Source organism: Protopterus annectens, chromosome 6.part0, assembly GCF_019279795.1.
Source record: "Protopterus annectens isolate FY-2018-M chromosome 6.part0, PAN1.0, whole genome shotgun sequence".
NCBI classification, from domain to species: Eukaryota; Metazoa; Chordata; order Ceratodontiformes; family Protopteridae; genus Protopterus; species Protopterus annectens.
Window position 1 is genome coordinate 1,937,795,932 of NC_056737.1, and position 20,517 is coordinate 1,937,816,448.

The 20,517-nt window shown below is 40.8% G+C and overlaps 1 protein-coding gene across 4 annotated transcripts in view; it reads left to right on the forward strand.

The window, feature by feature from the left end:
* Window positions 1–20,517, forward strand: part of NCKAP1 (NCK associated protein 1) — a gene marked incomplete in the record, with an annotated part of 2,707,503 nt that overhangs the window by 2,367,382 nt on the left and 319,604 nt on the right. For 2 of the 4 annotated variants that reach the window (XM_044075245.1, XM_044075247.1), the window contains 1 exon segment: window positions 14,538–14,636. In XM_044075245.1, coding sequence (XP_043931180.1) covers window positions 14,538–14,636 — 99 coding nt within the window. 4 annotated transcript variants of the gene reach the window in all.

Sequence of the window (20,517 nt, forward strand, 5' to 3'; positions counted from 1 at the left end):
CCTACCTCACAGGTGATTAGACCATATTCAACCAGGGCTGCATCTACCTGGACAGCCTTTCTCAGAGGTGACCCTACCAGGGACATCCTAGAAGCTTCTACCTGAGTTCTGTACATACCTTCACCAAGCATTACCACTTGCCAATTTTTTCTAAATCCAGAGCTGGTTTTGCCACTGCAGTCTTGCAGGGCCTTATAGCTTGTTCTAATGCTATATGATTACCTCCTCCCATCCTTAGTTTTGGGAATCTACCCAAATGTGATGACTGCAACAGTGAAACACGAAGAACATAGTACAGTTGTGTACACTAACCATAAATGTAGATGTTCGAGTGTATTTACTGTTGCAGTCCTGGTTACTGTCCCTCCAGCCCCCTGACTTCTATTGACTATACCTCTAATTCTTGTTTACGATGCTTAAAACTTTTTGGTGTGTTTGCTTTTTTGTTGGAGGTGTAACCTTGTATATAATTGCTTCCCATTATGGGGGCACCTGACATCTGGGGCAAGAAAAACTGATGCAATGGCGTTGGCTGCATGCTTTATACCCCTGACTACCTGACGTCATGGAAAATAAGACAGCAACCGACGCAGGACCCAAGACTTTGATAATCAGGCCGACTGAGGGCTACTGCAAGTAGATAACCCAAATGTGATGAATACAACAGTGAATACACTCGAACATCTACATTTATGCTAAGTGTACACAACTGTACTTTTCTGATCCCCTGATCTGCATGGCTTGTTGGGGACATAGTAATTAAAAGTAGAGCTCAGAGCAGGAATTTGGAGTCTTGGAGTTTAAAGAGGATTTCGTGAGCTGTGGTTTAGTTGTAGGTGGGAGATTTAGTTAAGAAGATCTAGCCATTTCAGCGATTTGAGGCCAGTGCAGTGATGCGTGGAGTATTTGGAGCTAGTTGCGAATTTGGCAGTTTTTATTGTAACAAGTTTCAAGTTTGAGTTTAGCAGAGGTTTGGATGTTGGTAAGTAGGGGGTGCGGTACAGGAGAGAGGGTAGTAAGTATGTTGTGGCAAGGGTTATTCTTGTGTCTGGGCTTAGGAAGCAGTTGTGTCTATACAGGGTTTCATGTTTAAAATGTGTTTTACAAATATTGTGTTCGGCAATATTCCACAATTGTGACTGGATCTTGACCACCTCTCCAAACAACTGTTGTAACCCTTTTGCCTTCCCTGACTGTATTAGTGACCATTCTCCCATCTCTGTCCTAAGGCACTCTCCTCATCTCTCTAAGCTCCATCTCTAAAGAGATTGTAGGAAACCGACTAACTTTTCCCCTGAAACTTTTAACTATAGACTCTCTGCCTTCAACTGGTCTTTCCTAAAAACTCTCCTGCTCCATGATGCTGTTACTAAAGTCAATCACATTTTACTTGATGTCCTAAACTCTCTTGCCCCAACTCACAAAATCAGAGTCAAATCTAATTTTGCACCCTGGCTCTCCAAAGCTACTCATGCCTTGATGCATGAAAGAGATGCTCTATGGAAAAAATGGCAAACCACTAAAACTCCCACCTTTCTCCAAGGTTTTAAGCAACTCAGAAATTGTGTAAAAAACTTATTTTGGATAAATGCCAATATTTCACTAAATTTCAAAGTTCTCACCCAAATGATCCCTAAAAATTCTGAAGTACTATCAACTCCCTGCTCCACACTGGTTCTCTCACCATCCCTAACCCTTTCCCCATCACTGTCCCTCTGAAACTGCAGACTTACTCAACACACATTTCATAGTCAGCATCTCTAAACTCCTACCCTCTGGTAACTCTGCTTTTCCTAACTCTTCTGTGTCACCCTCATCTCCCCTAAACCCCTGTGCTCCTCTGTCTATTAGCCTTTTACCTTGCGACCTGTTTCTGCTAAATATAGCAAATCCCTGCTTCTTAAACTAAAACCATGCTCTCCGTCCACTGATAAACTCCCCCTCAATTTCTGAAAATTGCTGCTGACTCTATTGAATATCCTGTAGCTATCTTAATAAACCGCTCCATTCATGAGTCTACCGTACCAAAAAACCTTCTTATACCACTCCTTTGCTCAAAGGTGGCAACTCTGTTGAACACTCTTAACTGTACACCAGTCGCTATTCTCTCACCGCTCTGTAAGATCTTTGAAAAATGTATACATACTCTACTACTGTCCTATCTCATTCATGAAAATCTCCTCATCCCCTTGCAACATGGTTTCCACCCTAAACACAGTACCTCGACTGCCTTACTATCCTTTACTCAAAAGGTTGCAGAAGCTAGGGCCAACAACGTCGTCTCCTGTCTATTCCTTGATCTCTCTAAAGCCTTCGACACTCTGTCTCATCCCATCCTTCTTAACAAACTCTCAGACCTAAACCTCTCTCTTTCTACTCTTGGCTGGTTCCAGTTCTACCTTACTGACAGAAAACAAGCTTTTAGAGATGGCAGCAGGCTTTCTCACCCTTCCTTGCTGTTCAGACAGGAGTACCCCAAGGCTCCTTACTTGGACCACTCCTTTTCATTATTTTTACCAACAACCTACATTCATCCTGCAGTCTCTCATCTGTAATACAATATACAGATGACTGCTCTCTTATCTATCTCCAGTACTATCTCTGAACTACACACACTAACACAGACTTCCTTATCTCTGTTGAAAAATGGCTCAGAAATCCTTAACCCAAAGAAAACTCAACTCCTTCTCTTCCTGCTTCAGACACGCTCTCACCTTAAATCCAACTTTTCTCTTTCCTCCCAAGATGGCACCACTATCTCCCCTGCCTCATACACCAAACTCCTTGGGGTAATAATTGATGACTGACTAAATAAGTCGACTTGCACGTGCAACAGGCCATCAAAAAAAAAAAAACTTGTACTACTTTATAGGAACAAAATTCTCATACTGCCACTAAACACACACTTGCGGAGGCATTTCTCTTACCTAGTCTTCTATACTCTTCCCCCATCCTTACCAGTATCTAAACTACCTCAATGCAGATACTGGAACAAACATACAACAAAATTGTCAGATTTATTCTAAACCAACCAGTCTTGTCGCATCACTGCCTCTCACTAAACAAACTTCAGTGGCTGAAATTTCTGCACCTTCTCCTACAATCGCAACTCCACACTACCTTTTCCATACTCAGCAGCCCCTCTGCCTGCCCTGCTCTCACCTCCCATGTTCCTCTCTACTCCTCCCCCGGCCTCTCCGGAGTGCTGATCAGCATCTTCTCTCAGTTTGTAAACCCAAAGGGATTATTGGCAAACTACTTTACAAACACTGTGTCTCACTAAATTGAAGCAGACTCCCTCTCCATATTAGATCTAACCTTTCCTTTCCCTGTTTTAAAAAGGAGGTTAAATCCCACCTATTAAATTTGAAATTATGCCGTTGTCTTGACCACATGTAGTTTTAGTCTGTCCTGCTGTATAACCTGTTGCATCTCCTAACTTTTTTTCTCTGTTAGTAACTTCTGCTTAAACTAACCTACTAAACCCTCAGTTCTACTGTTATAGCCTTCCTTACTCCCCCTCCCATTCTCCACACCATTTATCTTTTTTCCCCCACTTCCTATCAATGTCTGTACATTTTCCTTCTTTTGAACAATGATTATCCTTTTGTTTTTACTCTTATATGTAGTAAATTTAGACCACTGCTATCAGTGCAACCCTTAATGTTCATACATTTTTCTTCTGTTTTTCTCGTTATAATTAATTTCCTATTTGCATTGTTGTTGTTAATAGTTTTTGTCCTGTATATTTATCTTTGCTTATGCTTGCTGGAGCTCTTTCTCCTTCGGTCTCCACTGAAAATGGGTTACTTACTATCTTTTTTACAGTTATTTTGTATTGTGATTGTTATTTAATATTTGTATATTGTCACTTTCTTTACTTATGTTTGGTGGGGCTTTTCCTCTCGGGTCTCCACTGAAAATGGGTTTGTTTGCAAACTCAGTAGGACTTAACCCGGTTAACAAATGTGAAATAAATAAATAGTGATTCCAAGGAGCTTTGTGTGGCTAATGACCTCTATTAAAGATTTATTGAGAGAAAAGATAGTGAAGTCAGACTTGTTTGGGGGGTTGTTTTTTAGGGGAGAATTTTTTTTTTTTTTTAAGGTTCAGGGCTAGATTGTTATTGTGCATCTAGGATTCAGTGACAGAGAAGGCATTTTGAGTAAGTGTAAGTTAAGTCAGAGATGGAGTTGGCAGAGCAGACAATCAGAATGTTTTTGCACAAGAGGCCTCCAAGAAAAACGGTGGCTCCTCCTTTGGATCTTAGTTTTGTGTTAGAGAAGTTTACACTTGATCCATTTGAGCCAGCTAACCTGGCTGACTTGAGGGATTTAACATGGAAAACAGTTTTACTGATTGCTCTGACCTCTGCAAGAAGGATATGAGTTGCAAGCTGTTTTGGTGAGTCAGCCTTACCTCATTTTCCACAGGGACAGGGTTTCTTTCAGAACTAATCCTTTTATGCCTAAAGTGGTATCCAAATTTACTTGTAGCCAAACTGTCCATCTCCCCATTTTCTTTCCTGAAATTAAAAATGAGGGAGAAAGGATAGTCCATACCTTGGATTTCCACAGACAGCTCCAGTAATATCTTGACAGAACCAAGTCTTTCAGATCTTCGGATCAGTTGTTCATTTGTTGTGAAGGTAAGAAGGGGCAACCTGTGTCAAAGCAGACTATTTCCATATAGTTGTCTAAGGCTAACTTTTGTTATACTCAGCAGAACAAAGCTTTTCCAGGCAGAGTCAAAGCCCACTCTACCAGGAGTTGGCTTCATTGTGACTTTTTAGAAAGGTATGGATTCTAGAAATATTCTAGAAGCAGCATCTTTTGTCCTCTGTATTTAACTTTTATAAAGCACAATAACCTTGATCCTTTCTCTAGGTCTAGATCAGGCTTTGCTAAAACCAATATTGAGGGGCCACTGGATTCTTCCCCTTCTATCTCCCAAAATTTGTAAGCTCTGGTAATCTTCCCATAGAGCTTAGGCTACTGCAGGAGTGATCAGTATGAAAAACATAGTATCATTGTGCAAGTAAACTTACCTTCACAGTCGGTGTTTGAATGATCAGTACAGCAGTAGACAATCCCTCCCTCTATCCCCTTTATTTCTCTGTGTGTTGTTTATGCCAGTGTGTGGTCATTATTTTTTGTTGTTAGCATTCTCCTTTCAGCGCTCAGCTTCCCTCTTATGTTGGCAGGAAAACTCTGAAGGGCTTATTGCTCACACATGTCTATTTAGTTAGCTTAGCTTGAACTGCCAGACAGTTTGGGCACGTGGAAGGTGCCCTGAAGCATTGTAAGCTGGCAGTCTGTTCTGTCCTTGACAGAATATAATCCACATAGTTTAGCTCAGCTTAAGTTGTTAAAACCTGTTCACATGAAAAGAGTGACATCTAGTTTCAACAGCTGTGCAAAAGCAGCATTTGTAGTAGGAAGATTAAAACATTAAGAAAATGTCAAACTTTGGAGAGGTGCGATATAAGAGCAAAAGGGAGTAAATACAGATCTGGGACTAAACGAGGGGACATCAGGGATGCAAGAACAAAAGACAGCATAGTTTAGTAAGGAAATTTTTTGTAGACTGCAACTTTTCATAGAAGTTGAAAAAGGCTTCATTATTGAAGTTCAAGCTTTAAATCAGTTTGCTGTCTCTATTCTAGTCTACAGCTTTGATGCGAGTCACTGGCTCCAAAAAGTGTTGGATCATTTAGATAGGAAGGCAGGAAAACTGTTTCATGCCTGTCAAATGTATATCCTTCTAGTCAAATGAGGCATTGGCATCCTTGAAATTGACAACATGTATACATTGGTAACTGTGGGACTGTGTAAGCTGTTTGACGTTATCAGATCCAAATACATTGGAAGTTCCAAACCATGATGAAAACCAGTCTAAGGTGACATATTTGCTTTGGTTAGAAAAAGCATTTAGAAAGAGAGCAGGTATGGAAATCAAACCAAAAGTAAAATAAAAAACATTGGGTTACACAGGTAGCTATTAATAGGGTTCCTATTACATGAACGAACTTTTCAAAGTTCGAATGTCATATGGTCGACACCATATGATTGAACTTTGAAAAGTTCGAAGGTTAAATGTAATGGCGATGTACAGTGCAGAATGGGAGAATTTACCTTTTCTGCACTGAAGTGCAGTCTCAGAGTTGGTATATTTAAGTAGGGGGGTGTGGGGGGGTGCAGGGGGGCTTGCCCCCCTGCTCGGAGCATTAAGGTAAGTTTTATTTTTTCTTGATGTTTTGTTATATATTCAAAGTTTAAAACTTCGATCATATGTTGTTGAACATATGGGATTCGAAGTTTTGAAACTTCGAATATATAATATAGACCCAATTAATGTTGGTAAAGTGAGAAAGTAAATTGTAAAAAGCACAGTTGTAGTAGAAAGTACAGAGTACTTTAAAAATGCATGTTGATCAAGAGTTGACACACCAAAGACTTTGTGGTGAGGTGAACTTAACCAGAAGATGAAAGGCTGCTGCTAATGGTATCACAGTGTATTGGATTACGTATGTGATAGTTCACAAAATCTGTTAAATAAAATAAGAGATATAGTCAAATGTAGGTTTTGCAGCTTGGAGCTTGAAAGAGTTGCACATTCTATTGCAGGTTATGATATATTTATTGCTTAAGATTGTATACTGAAAGAAACAACAGTTTGGCAAGGATGTTGCACAGGGAACTGTAAGTATCCCAAAGAGATTTGAAACATAAACCCTTAAAAATTATTGAAATTGTCAAACTAATTATCATGTGGGATCATCCAGTATCAGCACTTAAAAGTAGAAGCAAGAAAACCAGATATTGTAGTTGGAGTAAAGGACAAAAACAGCACTCATTTATCAAACTTGCTACGTCCAGTGACTATAATACCTTACTGAAAGGTGCAAAACTTGTAAAATATCAAGACATTCATGGCAACACTAGAGCAGTATGGTGGTAAGATTAGCTTGCCTAATAAAGGATTTCTAAGCATACTTGAATTTGTTACCAATACAGCTAACCCAATATTAACTACAAGAGGAGTTGATTCTGAGTAGGTTGGAGGTGCTGAAAAAAGCAGTCTTGGCAAACATCAAAGATATATGCAGGATTTATTTCATGAACTTTAGTTATGGCCTGAAATAAGAATGGAGTCCATTCCTGTCAGTAAAAAAAATAAATACTTAGAAAAGATAAACAGTGAAAAGAGGGAAAAAAAGATTGAAATCTGACAATATTCACAAAAAAGAGCAGTTACTCATTTTCTTAAAAAAAAAAAAAAAAAAAAAAAAAAAAAAGTTTTTAACCGGTTTAGACAGAGGTGGCCAGCTGGGTTGAGGGAGATGGTTCTGGTCTGCTGATTACTCCCATGCAAGCAGAGGTTTGTGTGTTCAGAGTGGCTGTAAGACTGTGGAACTTGGGCCATTAATGGTAACTGTTAGAGGGGTGTGTTTGTGAACACCTAAATGTCATGGGTAGAGCTTGGGCTGCCATCCCATGGTGATGCAGGTTTTTATGTCAGCCACCAGAAGTGGGGCAAAGGCCATGTTAGGATATAATCTCACTAGCTGCATGCATGATGGTTTTGTTGCCTATTTTCTTTGAAAGGGTGAACCCCACTAGCTGCATGCATAATGGTTCCATGATCTGCTTTCACCCTATGGGTGAAGGATGACCATTCACTAGGGAAAGTGGATAGCCATCAGCCACTGAGAAGGGAAAAAAAAGAATAGTATTCTGCTTGCATGGCTCCCAGAACAGTGATGCCAGGAATTGTTCATTATATACCTGGAGAAGAATGTCCAACTTAAACATGCTTCAGTGTGTAGAACTCGAAACAACACAAACTTTGATGCCTTTGACTGATCCTGCAAGCATATTTTTGCAGTTGAGAACTTGTGTCCTTAGTGTGTTATCCAAATCTGTGTTTCTTTAACTCCTCCACTAACACTCCTGCCATGTTTCCACCAGATGTAGATTGTATTATTTTTGCTAAAGAATTATTTTTTAGTTGTTCAAGAATCTACACTGGCCCAGTAACAGCTGGTGTCTGTCTGATTTTTGTATGGAAACAAGAGAACCTTCACCAGTACCAACAGAGATTATATAAGTGAAAAGAAGAAAAATAAATAAAAACTTTATCCATCAGCAGTTATCTAAGGCAGGTTTTTGTATGAGGTAGATTGATGGTCCTCCTTTCCCAGACTCTGATCACAAGGACACACCTTCAGTCTTTTGGCATCCTTCTAGAGGATGTAACCATTTCAAAGACTGTGTACACCTTATGAGTATTATTTTTTTCAGATGACTGATGGGCAAACCTTCTCAGAAGAAAATATGCGTGCCAGTGACGGGATTATCTCAGTATGAGTGTAGGCTACATGGTTCCCTATTATATCATCGAAGATGCAAAATCTCAAATGCATCTTCATTGAACTGAAAACAACAAAAATTTGAAAGAGCGAAAGGGCATATAAGTGATTTCTTTCCCTGGGAAAGAAATTGATTGGCCACCTCCGTTACTTTGCCGATGTTCTTCGTGTTTCACTGTTGCAGTCATCACTTTTGGGTTATCTGCTTGCAGTAGCCTCATTCGGCCTAATTAACAAAGTCTTGGGTCTTGAGTCGGTTGCTGTCCCTTCTTCCATGGCTTCAGGTCGTCAGGGGTATAAAACATGCAGCCGACGCCATTACATCAGTCTTTCTTGCTGTGCGGTGCCCGAAGCAGAAGCATTTCGCAAGTGCCGGTCGACCAACTCCTGAAATTTTAATTTTCGAGTTTCAGAACCGAAGTCTTCAACTAAAGCTAAGTACCCCATTGGGGAAACTTTTTCTTGCTCCTTACTGATGTCAGTAAAAGATAATAATTGCATTACTTGTGGAAAGCAAATACCTCATAAAGATTTTCATTCGTACTGTATTCCTTGCCTAGGCCCTGACCACGATGTACTGTGCTGTCGGTTTTGTACTTTATTTAATCAGCGCAGTATCCGTCGTCAGTATATTTTTGCCTCAAAATATTTTGGTTCTCGGTTTAATTATCCAGAAATGTCGTCGGTTAGCCATCCGACTACCGGGATTCTGAAAAAACGCAAGGATAAAGACAGAGACAGGTTGCCGAGGTCCAAAATTGCAGACATATCTTCTCCTAAGCCAGTCGCCAGTTCGCCGGTACTCAGTGAGGCACTTTCGCAGCCCCTGATACTCGCTACTTCTGATTCGCAGGCCCCTACTGAGACCCATTCAGAGTCCGGTATGCCGCGAGATGCTTCAACTATGGAACCTGCGGATGTCTCTACCTTGGATGGGTCCGGAGCCGCTGTGCAGGCACTGGCTTTGGAGGGTGTATTCAGGCCTACGGACCTGCATATTAAACCGATGCCTCCTCCTTCTTTTAGGCCTAAATCTTGAACCATGCCTAAAAAAACGACGCCCAGGCCGCATGCTCAGGCCTCTATGCCTAAAAAACAAATGATAAGAATGTCTGAAGATCTTATAACTCTAATTAGGGGAAGCCAGCCTCCCCCTTCTAAGAGACCTAGGACTGAAGTTGTTTATGAATCTTCTGACCAGGATTCTGATTTTTCTGATGATATGGATTTGCCCTTATCTACTTATGAGGATTCTGATGCAGAGGACTCTATTCCCCCTGCTTCCCCTCCAGAGGATTTTTATTTTGGTGAAACCTTACATATTCTAAGGGAGCATTTCCACTGGGAAAACCAGGATTTTTCTGATTCAAAAAAGAGGCTTAGGGATTTCTTACTCCTGCCTCAGCATAGGCCTTTAGCTATTCCTCCTGTACTAGACATTGTTGATGATGCTTTTTCGAAATCTAGTTTGGCTTCTGATTCCTTGCTTCCTGCTCCCAGAAAACCTGACAGATATTACAGGGTTCCTGATTCACACAAGTTCCTTTTTAAAAATCCTATTGTGGATCCAGAGACTATTTCACAGGGACCCAAGGGCATTAAGGCTTCTACTGCTAAAAATCCTACCCTTTCTGATAGAGACTCCAGGGCGCTGGATAGATGGGATAAGAAGGTTTACACTTCTGCAACTTTGGCCATTAGGGCTTTAAACTGCCAGTTTCTTATGTTAAAGTATCAACAACATGCTATTGGATTGCTTAAACAGAAAATTATGTTGATTCCTGACTGTGCAGAAAATAAAGAATTGCAGGATTTAATGTATTCTGCTGAACAGGTTGGAAAACGTACTTTCCAATGTGTATTTGATTCTTTAGAGGCCTCTTGCAGGGCTGCTGTTACTGGTTCTGTGTTCAGAAGGCATGCTTGGCTTAAGGAGCAATCTTTACCTGATCATGTTAAAGCTAAATTGTTGGATGCTCCCTTAAATCAGGACTGCCTGTTTGGCAACAAGGCTGAGGAAGTTTTTAAAAAGATGGAAGATAAAGCTAAATTTATGCAAACTGTTAAAGATTTCTTACAAGTTCAGCCTCCTAGATTTAGTAGGCACTGGCCCTCTCCAGCCTCTTCAAGGTCTTCTCAAGCCAAACCCAGACATAGCAGAAACCCCAGGTTTCAGTCCCAGGGGGCACACAAGACTAAGCAGTGGGGGGTTTCCGCACCCAAATCAGGGAGTAGTAAGACTCCCCCTATGGAAAACAGTCTCAATGACTTGCTTCTAAAACTTCTAAGCACTTCCCAACTGAATACTCCTTTAACCGGAAAGATTGGTCTGCAGGCCAAAAACTGGGAACAGATTACCCAGGACAAATGGGTTTTAAATATAGTGTCCCAAGGATACAGATTTCACTTCCACACCGTACCAACATCAAGCGGGTGGCCAGATCGACCCCCAAATCAGTGGGCAGAGTCCCAAAGTCAAGCATTCTCTCTCTCAAGCATGGGGGCTATTCAGTTGGTACCAGAAGAGGCAAAGGGACAAGGGTTCTATTTGAGACTTTTCCTGATACCCAGAAAAGACAATACATGGCGTCCTATCCTGGACCTTTATACTCTAAATGCCTTTCTGGTGATTCCAAAATTCAAGATGCTGACTCTTCACCAGCTGCTTCCTATGCTAGGCAAAGATGCATGGTTGGCAACACTAGACTTAAAAGAAGCATACCTGCACATCACTATCAAGGAGTCTTGCAGAAAATACCTACGCTTCAAAGCAGGCTACATGCACTGCCCTTTCGCTTATCTACTGCGCCCGGGGTATTCACAAAGTGCCTGTCTTCAGTCATTGCATTCTGCAGGCAAAGAAATATTCAAATATACCCATATCTAGATGATTGTCTAATTCAGGCAGAAAGCCAGGACATACTTTTGAATCATCTGGCCTTTGTTCAAAGGGTACTGACTTGTCTGGGGTACACCATAAACAAAAAGAAATCACAACTGGTACCCTGTCAACAAATTATATTCCTGGGAAGCAAGCTTGAATACAGCTTCCCAGATGGCTTTCCTCACGCCAGAGAAACGGATTAATTTGACAACCTACTTCAAACAAGTGGCCACAAAAACCCAGTTATCTGCAAGGCAAATACTGCAAGCCTTGGGGTTCATGGCCTCCTGCATTCTTCTAATTCCATATGCTGGGCTGCATATGAGGAAACTGCAATGGTATCTCAAAAGACTATGGTGTCAATATTCACAGGATCTAGAAGAAGTGATTCCTATCATACCTTGCCTACGCCTAGAGTTCCTTTGGTGGGCAGAGGCCTGCCACCAAAACAGGGAACTACCATTCACACTACCCCCTGCCGCCCAAACCTTAACAACAGACGCATCAGACTGTGCATGGGGGGGGGGGGGGGGGCCACCTGGCAGGGAAGTGCATTCAGGGCAAATGGAACCTAAGTCAAATGCACCTGCATATCATTCAAAAAGAAATGTTAGCTGTACAGAATGCTCTGACAGCCTTCAAGGACCACATTCTTCCAAGACAATTCATGATAAAGACTGACAACACCACTATGTGGTACATAAACAAGCAGGGAGCTACACATTCTTTCCCCCTTTGCAGACTAGCCATGGCATTACGGAGCACAGCCCTGAGCTTATCAAGTACAGTTACAAGCTCAATTCTTGCCAGGAAAACTAAATACACTGGCAGACGAACTAAGCAGAAACCTCATGGAGCCACATGAGTGGAAACTGGAACCAAGGATTTTCAACTTGTTGACAAGCAAATGGGGGAGACCAGATATAGACCTGTTTGCCTCCCCCCAAATCTATCAGTTGGACAAATTCTGCACAAGGACTCCCCTCAAACAAGCTTGAAAGGTGGATGCTCTGTCCTTCACCTGGAAAGACCCATCAGTTCATGCCATTCCTCCTCTGCCTCTGCTCTCCAAAGTACTACTAAAGATCAAACAAGGCAAACCAAGGATGATTTTGATTGCACCAGACTGGCCACGCCATCACTGGTACCCCCTCTTGCGCAGTGTGTCACTGTGGGCCCCATGGCACCTGCCTCAGACTCCTACTTTATTGTCTCAGCAGGAGAATCAAATTCTGCATCCTCAACTTCAAACACTGAATCTAGCAGCATAATTTCTCCTTTACCATCCCTCAGTAAACCAGTGATGGATATCATTTTAGAGGCAAGGAGACCTAGTACCAGAAAGTCTTACACTGAAAAATGGAAACGATTCTGTGCCTGGAACCAGTCTCAAGGGATGAGCACAACAGTGCCCAATTTACCTTAGATTTTACAATACTTAACTGAGATGCTTCATAAGGGCCTGTCTTTCTCCTCCATCAAAATTCACGCCTCAGCCATCTCCGCTCATTATAACACAGAACCCACCCCTCTTTTCTCATCCACTGCTTAAGCAGTTCCTCAGAGGGGCCAAAAATCTACGACCACCCAGGAGATGTCCAACTCCAGCCTGGGACCTCAACTTTGTATTGGAAAAGCTCACCCTTCCTCCTTTCGAGCCAGCTGCCACTGCAGACTTAAAATTCCTTTCTTGGAAAACAGCTTTCCTTTTAGCAATCACTTCAGCAAGAAGGGTATCTGAATTGCAGGCCGTCATGGCAGTGGAGCCTTTCATCATCTTTCATGCGGACAGGGTGTCCCTCAGGCCAATCCCTCCTTCATGCCCAAGGTGGTATCCAGTGTGGCCCTTAATCAGTCCATACATTTGCCAACCTTCTTTCCTAATCCACAGAACAAAGGGGAACAGATTCTGCACTCCTTAGACGTGCACAGACCACTTAGATTCTACTTGGACAGAACTAAACCTCAAAGGAAATCTGATTAACTGCTGGTGGCATTTACTGCAGGGGCAGAGAGGAAGGCTATTTCAAAGCAAACCATTTCCAAATGGATAGGCCATTGCATTCATTTTTGCTACAAACACCATTGAAAAAATATACCACAGGGGATCAGACCCCACTCTACCAGGGCTGCATCTACCTCTACAGCTTTTTTCAGAGGCGTCCCTACCAGGGACATCCTAGAAGTTGCTACCTGGAGTTCTGTACATACTTTCACCAAGCATTAACATCTGCCAATTTTCTCTAAATCCAGAGCTGGCTTTACCACTGCAGTCTTGCAGGGCCTTTTAGCTGGTCCCCATTCTATTTAAATTCCTCCTTCATCCTAATCTTTGGGAATCTACCCAAATGTGATGACTGCAACAGTAAAACATGAACATAGTACAGTTGTGTACACTTACCATAAATGTAGATGTTCGAGTGTATTCACTGTTGCAGTCCTGGTTACCCTCCCTCCAGCCCCCTTCTTTTTTCGATATACCTCTTACTTTCCTTTACTATCTTCATAAGCTTTTTGGTGTATTTGCTTTTTTGTTGGAGGTATAACCTTGTATATTTATAGATTTAATTGCTTCCCATTAAGGGGCTAGCTGACATCTGGGGCAAGAAAAACTGATGTAATGGCATCGGCTGCATGTTTTATACCCCTGATGACCTGACATCATGGAAGAAGGGACAGCAACCAACGCAGGACCCACGACTTTGTTAATCAGGCCGACTGAGGGCTACTGCAAGCAGATAACCCAAAGGTGATGAGTGCAACAGTGAATACACTTGAACATCTACATTTATGGTAAGTGTACACAACTGTACTTTTTCCCCACTGTAGTGCGATCTCGGAGTTCGTATATTTAGTTAGGGGGTGGGGGGCACAGCCCTCCATCTTGGAGGGTGTGTGGGGCAAAGCCCCCACTTTGTTTTGTTTGTAGTTGGGTTTTTTTGTTTTTTTTTATTGTGCCAAGCGATTTCTTTCACAGGGAAAGAATTCGCTTATATGCCCTTTCACTCTTTTAAATATTCGTTGTTTTCAGTTCGATGAAGATGCATTCGAGTCGATGATGTAATAGGGACCCGGCTACATATCCTCTGGTTTCGGTACTCCTGTACTGTGATAAGGTTAGTTGTCAATAACCTTATGCCCAACTTCTGACTTCAGTAAGAGCTGACAGGCTTCGTAGAACTTTGTCTATAAGGAGGGCTTACAGAATAATTAGAAAGTAGGTCATTAATGCTGTCTGTCATCTTAAATGAAAACTCTTCCATTCAGCACGCTTTCTTTTAGCAGAGAACTGGGATTCTTTGATTGATACGACAAAAAGGTCTACTCAGCCCAGCAGTTTAAGAATAAATGCAGCTGTGCCCGGGTCTTGGGCTAACTCAGGTAAATATGTATTATGGAAATCTTTGAGAGAGATGTAGCTTCAGCAGTGTTGAGGTATAACTGTATGTATATTTAGAACATTTATGCAGATATGCTGCCTAATTTTTGCTAGATATTGGATGTCCACAGCTCTAGAATAATAAATCCAGAGCAATGCAAAAGTACCTTTCAGTGCATTTTGAATTGTATTTTTCACTACTGTTAAAGTGTATTATTCACAGTATGTTCCAGCACTCCATTAAAAAATGTGTTTTTATAATATGTTTTGCAGTATCCCACTGATGGTTCTGTCTTGAATGTGTTACTTGGTGTGTGCTCATGAACAGGTGTGAATTTCATTAACATGACTTGAAAATGTAATTCAGTGCACAATGCTAACTGCAGTTCTTGTCGTTTGTTAGGTGAAATGTATTTAGAGCATTTGTTATTCACAAAAAACTGCATTTCTGGCTGCATTTTGTCTAGTTGTCGCATTTTGTTACCATTTATTGTTGCCTTGTTGGATTGGTTTTGGGTTATGGCTGAAAGGGGTCCTCTGATCAGTTCACTTACCTGGTTAACAAATGTAAAATAAATTTAGTTGTGTTGTTCTTTAATTACATTGCACATCTTGTTACTTTTCAAAATTCTATTTTTAGTCAAGTACAGGATTGCATGCAAAGGGATGACATTTCTGGTGATGGTCTTAAGTAGATGGCTAATAAAAGATCAAGCTGTCCAGAATGTGTAAAAGCATAGGTATTGTACATTCTTGTTGAATGAAACCTACTCTTTGGCTTATCCTACTGATGAATGCTTTAGCAGTACTTCAGAAAAAAGGGTAAGGAAGATCTGTATTTAAGTAGATGTTTCAGCTCCCCACAACAGTTTAAGAAACTTTCCAACCAGCAAGAGATTTTTCATTTTATCAGAATCTTATATCGTTCCAACAGTCTTGTAACTAAAAATAATGCAAGTCAAAGCTGTTAATTTCAGCTGTAGGTTCAAGAAGGAATATATATCAAACAAGATCTTCTCAGTGACTACTGCTTGGATCTTTTCTCCATGCCCTATTCTTTAACCTGGGATTCAGTTTACAGTTTCATCTACCTGTTTGGATGTTGTTTACTTCAGACAAAAGTGCTTTCTGAACTGTTTCTTGGAATTGTATTATTGAATGTTTTTTTTATCCCTATTTGCTTGCCAGCCATCTACCCTTCCATAGTTGATCTGCCCGTTTTATTTACCCCCTTAGGATGAGTGGTGTTCATAGAAGACCTCTGTCCAGGCAGCCATCAGTTTTTTCCTAGTAATGACCCAACTTCAGCACAAATTGTCTGATGTGCACACTATTTTGCTTGAGTGCTTGCATTGCTTTCTCCAACACTACATCTTGCATGCCTCTAAATATGCTAACTGAAGGCTGCTGCTTATTATTGGTAGAGCCAAGCACATAGTCTGAATGCTGTATGCTGTACTCTTGTTTCCTTGCAGGAGTGCAGAATTGCAGCAGAACAGATTGCCTGCCACACCCTTGATGTTCAAACGGTCACTGACTGCTCAGTCGCACTCTTCGTTCTTGGGTCCTCCAGCACTTGGGCTATTAATTGAACCAGATTCATTCTTGTCATAGATGGGATTCATTTGTTTATGCCATGGAACTTTCTTCTGCAGTAGCACATACATTAGAGAGTTTCACTTGATTCCACAATTCATACCCATTTGACAAACCTCTCCCCATTTTGTTATGAAAAGGCAGTATATTGTATTCCTTTTGTTTAAAAATGGGAAGGATTTTACTATAAACTTCTCTCGGTTCCAAAAAGTGACAGTTTCCCCTCTAGTTAGTATTAGATTTATCAGAACAAAGCTACTGTGTACTGACCAAGAAGTTCAGAATGGTACTCTTAAAGACAAATCTTCTGGGAGAAACCACTGCAGTAGTTTATCGTAACATTTAGGGTATTCCTAACTTGTATCTGTCTTCAACCCAGACTGAGTTTCATCAGTAGTGCTGTAAGTATTCCTTATGATGGCCTTAGCTGGTCCCATGCCACACTCCATGGAAAGTTAATGGTGTGCACTTCTGTGTATAGCCAACATTGCTATTTTTTTCTTTATCTTTTCTGTTTTCAGTGCTTTACATCCTCTGTTACCATCTGCATATTTTCATCTGCACAGTGGCTTGGTACATCTGCTGTTTTTCTTCAGAGATCTTCAGTTGGACTTCATATTACCAGTTGTAAATCTCTGACTTTCTATGTTTGACTATTTTTATAATTTAATCACCCCTTCTTAAAAATATGTGTAGCAGGCAGTTCGAGAACTAACAGGGAAAGAAGAATAAGCTTGTTAAACTCAGCAAAGGTGATGATAAAATTTTAATTTTGCAGTTTTCAAAGAGAGTAGCATTTCTAAAATGATTCACAGCTCAGCAAAATGCAGTTTCTTTCCAGACTATTTAAGTTGTCCTCACTGACCTCAGTGCTTGTATTGGCATCCTGTGAGACCATTTTGTGTTCCAGGGATTTCATTGCTGAATGAGTCTAGTGCTTTATCTCCTATTCCTTCTGTCTAGGCCCTCCTTGCCTTAATCTAATTTGTCTTTTTTACTCTGTGATTATACACCCTTTGCTGAAAAGAATTTTAATGTACTGTATTAATCTGCATTAAGACAGCAGGAACCCAAATCAGTACATCCCTGGACTGCTGTCACTATGCGGATAAAACAAAATTACTGACCTTCATAGGTACGTACCTATGAAGTCTCAGCAGGAAAAATGGAGAACACCTTCCCCAATACATCTAATTTTGTTGACGATTTTCACGAGGCAAATTCATTCTCCTGCTCCTCAGGATCCTGCTAGAAAAAAATTCCCTCTTACTTTTCAGGATCACCACCAGAAGACATTTCTTTTTTTTTTTTTTTTTTTTTTTGTATGCTTTAATTATATAGGTGAATTTTATGGCTGACCACTAGGGAATTTCTGTTTACCTATAAAAAGAGATGCCGAGAGATGGAGGTTCCCATAAAGCAAAGTAGACAGTGCCCCCAGGTTATTTTATCTTTACTGATATTTTAAAAGGAACTATATTTGTGGCTAACAAGCTGCTACACCCTGGAAGGCTCATGGGATGTATTTAAAAATACATTGGATGGACAGGATTTAATTATGCATGCCTAATCCTCCTACTCTGTCTTTATCCACATCTGGACAGAAAAGCTGGGTCCTTTCAGCTTTGCTCATTGATGAGGATTCAAGTCTACAGTGCTAGATGATGTTGCTGACAGAGTTGAAACATTTTTGGGCACAGTGAATAAATTTGAAATTTACACACTGAAATTTGCTTTTGATGATGTTGCTACTACCACAGGGTGCTGTAATGTTTGACTGTCTTGAGAAGACTCACATGGCTTGGAAGTAAGTCTTAAAATGAAGATATTGATTTGTTAAAAAAGGGAAAATTAGAGTTTCATTTAAAGAAATATATGCTTGATTGTGTAGTGTATCGGGAAAATTTTGAGCTTTGAAGTACATTTTAAAATGGAAGATGGCTCTGTTAAAAAAAGGAGCTAGAGCTCATTTTGAAGAAATATATGCTTGTCATAGTTTTGTGTATCGCGACTTTCTTGAGAAGACTTGAATGGCTTAGAAGTGAAGCTTAAGACAAAGACGTTTTTGTTGAAAGTAAGTAGTTTTACATTTTTTTTTTATCATAGCCTTGTGTAACGGAGATCTTAAACTTCCAGTAAGAAACCATTTCACAGCAAAGGAGCTTTTCAGTATTATGCCAGCAAAATCACTACAAAGAGAAACATTATAGTAATTCAAACTCCACAGGAAAATGTTTGTCATCTCTCATTATATCCATATGAGGCAGATTTCAGTCTTTTTTTTTTTTTTGCTTAACAGCCTATTACTGTTGACAAATATTTTCTGGACAGTTCAATAAAATTATTCAACAGAGTTTATTTAGATGCTGCAAATGCACCTTATTTTACAAGACGTGTGTCAATAAGTGCAATACGTTTTTGCAGTGGTACCCATAGATCAAAAGAAGTCAGGGCATTTATTCTAGACTGGTCCTAATATCAAAAAAGAAAACCTTAAGATCACTTCTGCTTTTGTCTTCTCTGAAGATTGTAGATATAAATTTTTTCTGATTAGTGATTTCTGAAGACCTCATTTCTTGTTATAACGTAGAATTTGAGTGGCCACTTCGGATGTGGAAGATGCCCATCTTCATATTCCATTGAGACCTCCTGTCAAGAAGTGTCTCAGATTCTGAAAAACCCAGCACTATTTTTCAGTTTTTCTCACTTTCCTTTAGTCTGTCCACAGCTTCTAGAGTACTTACCAGATGGATTGCTTCAGTGTTTGCACAAATCAAAACATTACCATTCCCCCGTCTTTGAACAGCTGTTTGAGAGTAGCAGCGACAAGAGAATTGTTGATCCACACCCGGAACAGGCATTCATACTGTCAGCCCCTGAGGATAACAGCTGGATTTTGCTCAGTAACAAGTAATCATGGCAAGATAATTTCTGAAAGTTTTGCGGTGCCCGTCTTCTTGCATCATCTTAGTATATCATGCAAGACTGTGAATGAGGAAAACATAATGACATCTTAGAAATCTGTAGAACCAAGCCAGGGATCCACTCAACACAATGCTTCCTGTTCTTCACTACACAAAGATGAGATTTATGCGCTGGTCAGACATTGCAGATTTATCCATCGGTCTGCCTCCATTTTTTCCATCCAAGACTGTGTGTGACAACAGACTTCAGGTTGTCACTGAGAAGCTCACTTCAACAACTTTATGCAGAGTTCTGGTCTCAACAGGAGAGAGACACCTTAATGTCATTAGTAATTGAAAGCAATTCCCAGAGTGATCTAGACAGTTTTCAACAAGGCCCTTTGCTACCTTTTTCTCAGATTGCATCATACCTCTCTAAAAAGCCTTTCTAAAAGGAGTTTTATCCATGAGAACCTCCATCCCCAAAAATATATATCTTTGTGTGTATTTGTGTGTGTATGTATGTATATGTATATATATATTTTTTTTTTCCTGTTAGATTTGATCTTTATATTGATTTGCAATGACATGTGACAAGAATTTCAAATTCTGCTGTAAATCAGCTTACTTGATTTTTCCCAAACAAGTGTCAGTCATCATTCATTCCTAATGTGTATTAACAGGTGTATGCTTAACCATCAATCTGAAGTAGGATGTTCATTTGTCAGCAACCTGTGGGTCTTGGATCCGATATCGGATCCGAGCCGGCAACTTGTTTCAAGCTAATGGATCCGAGCTCCTAGCTCCTCCCTTCACCCATAATCCCCTGCTAACCCTCCATGACCTCAGATCTAGTTTGCCGCGCTTGTGGATGGCTGGATCCCCTTGAGCTCGTCAGCTAAGTGGAATTTTACTGCATTTATCTGTACTTTTCCTGTCAAAATTTTTCTTTTTTAGTTAAATTAAATAAGAAAAAGTGTGTAAGTGTTAGGTTCCCTTATTATTTTTTCTTTAATTAGTTCCCCCTCCCTTTGCTGGTCGTTAGTGTGTGCGTGTGTGTTGTGTTTCTTTTTGGGGCCTGTGTGTAGTTGTTTTTTTCTTAAAAAAATGGTTGAGGCCCCAAAAGCCATATTTTCTAAATGTACCGAGTGTGGCCATAAGCTCTCCTCAGCTGATGGCCACACTCGGTGCGTTCGGTGCCTTGGGGTTGAACACCTTACCTCAGGCTGTACCATCTGTGCAGCGTTCACCCCCAGGGCACTGAGAGAGCGGAGGTCGAAGCTGGTCCTTGCGGGACGTTTACCCCCGGACTCGGCTTCAGCCTCCGCTACCTCTGCTGCTCCCGTGGCTCCACCACAGCCTGTGGTCGCTGCCACTCCTGCCC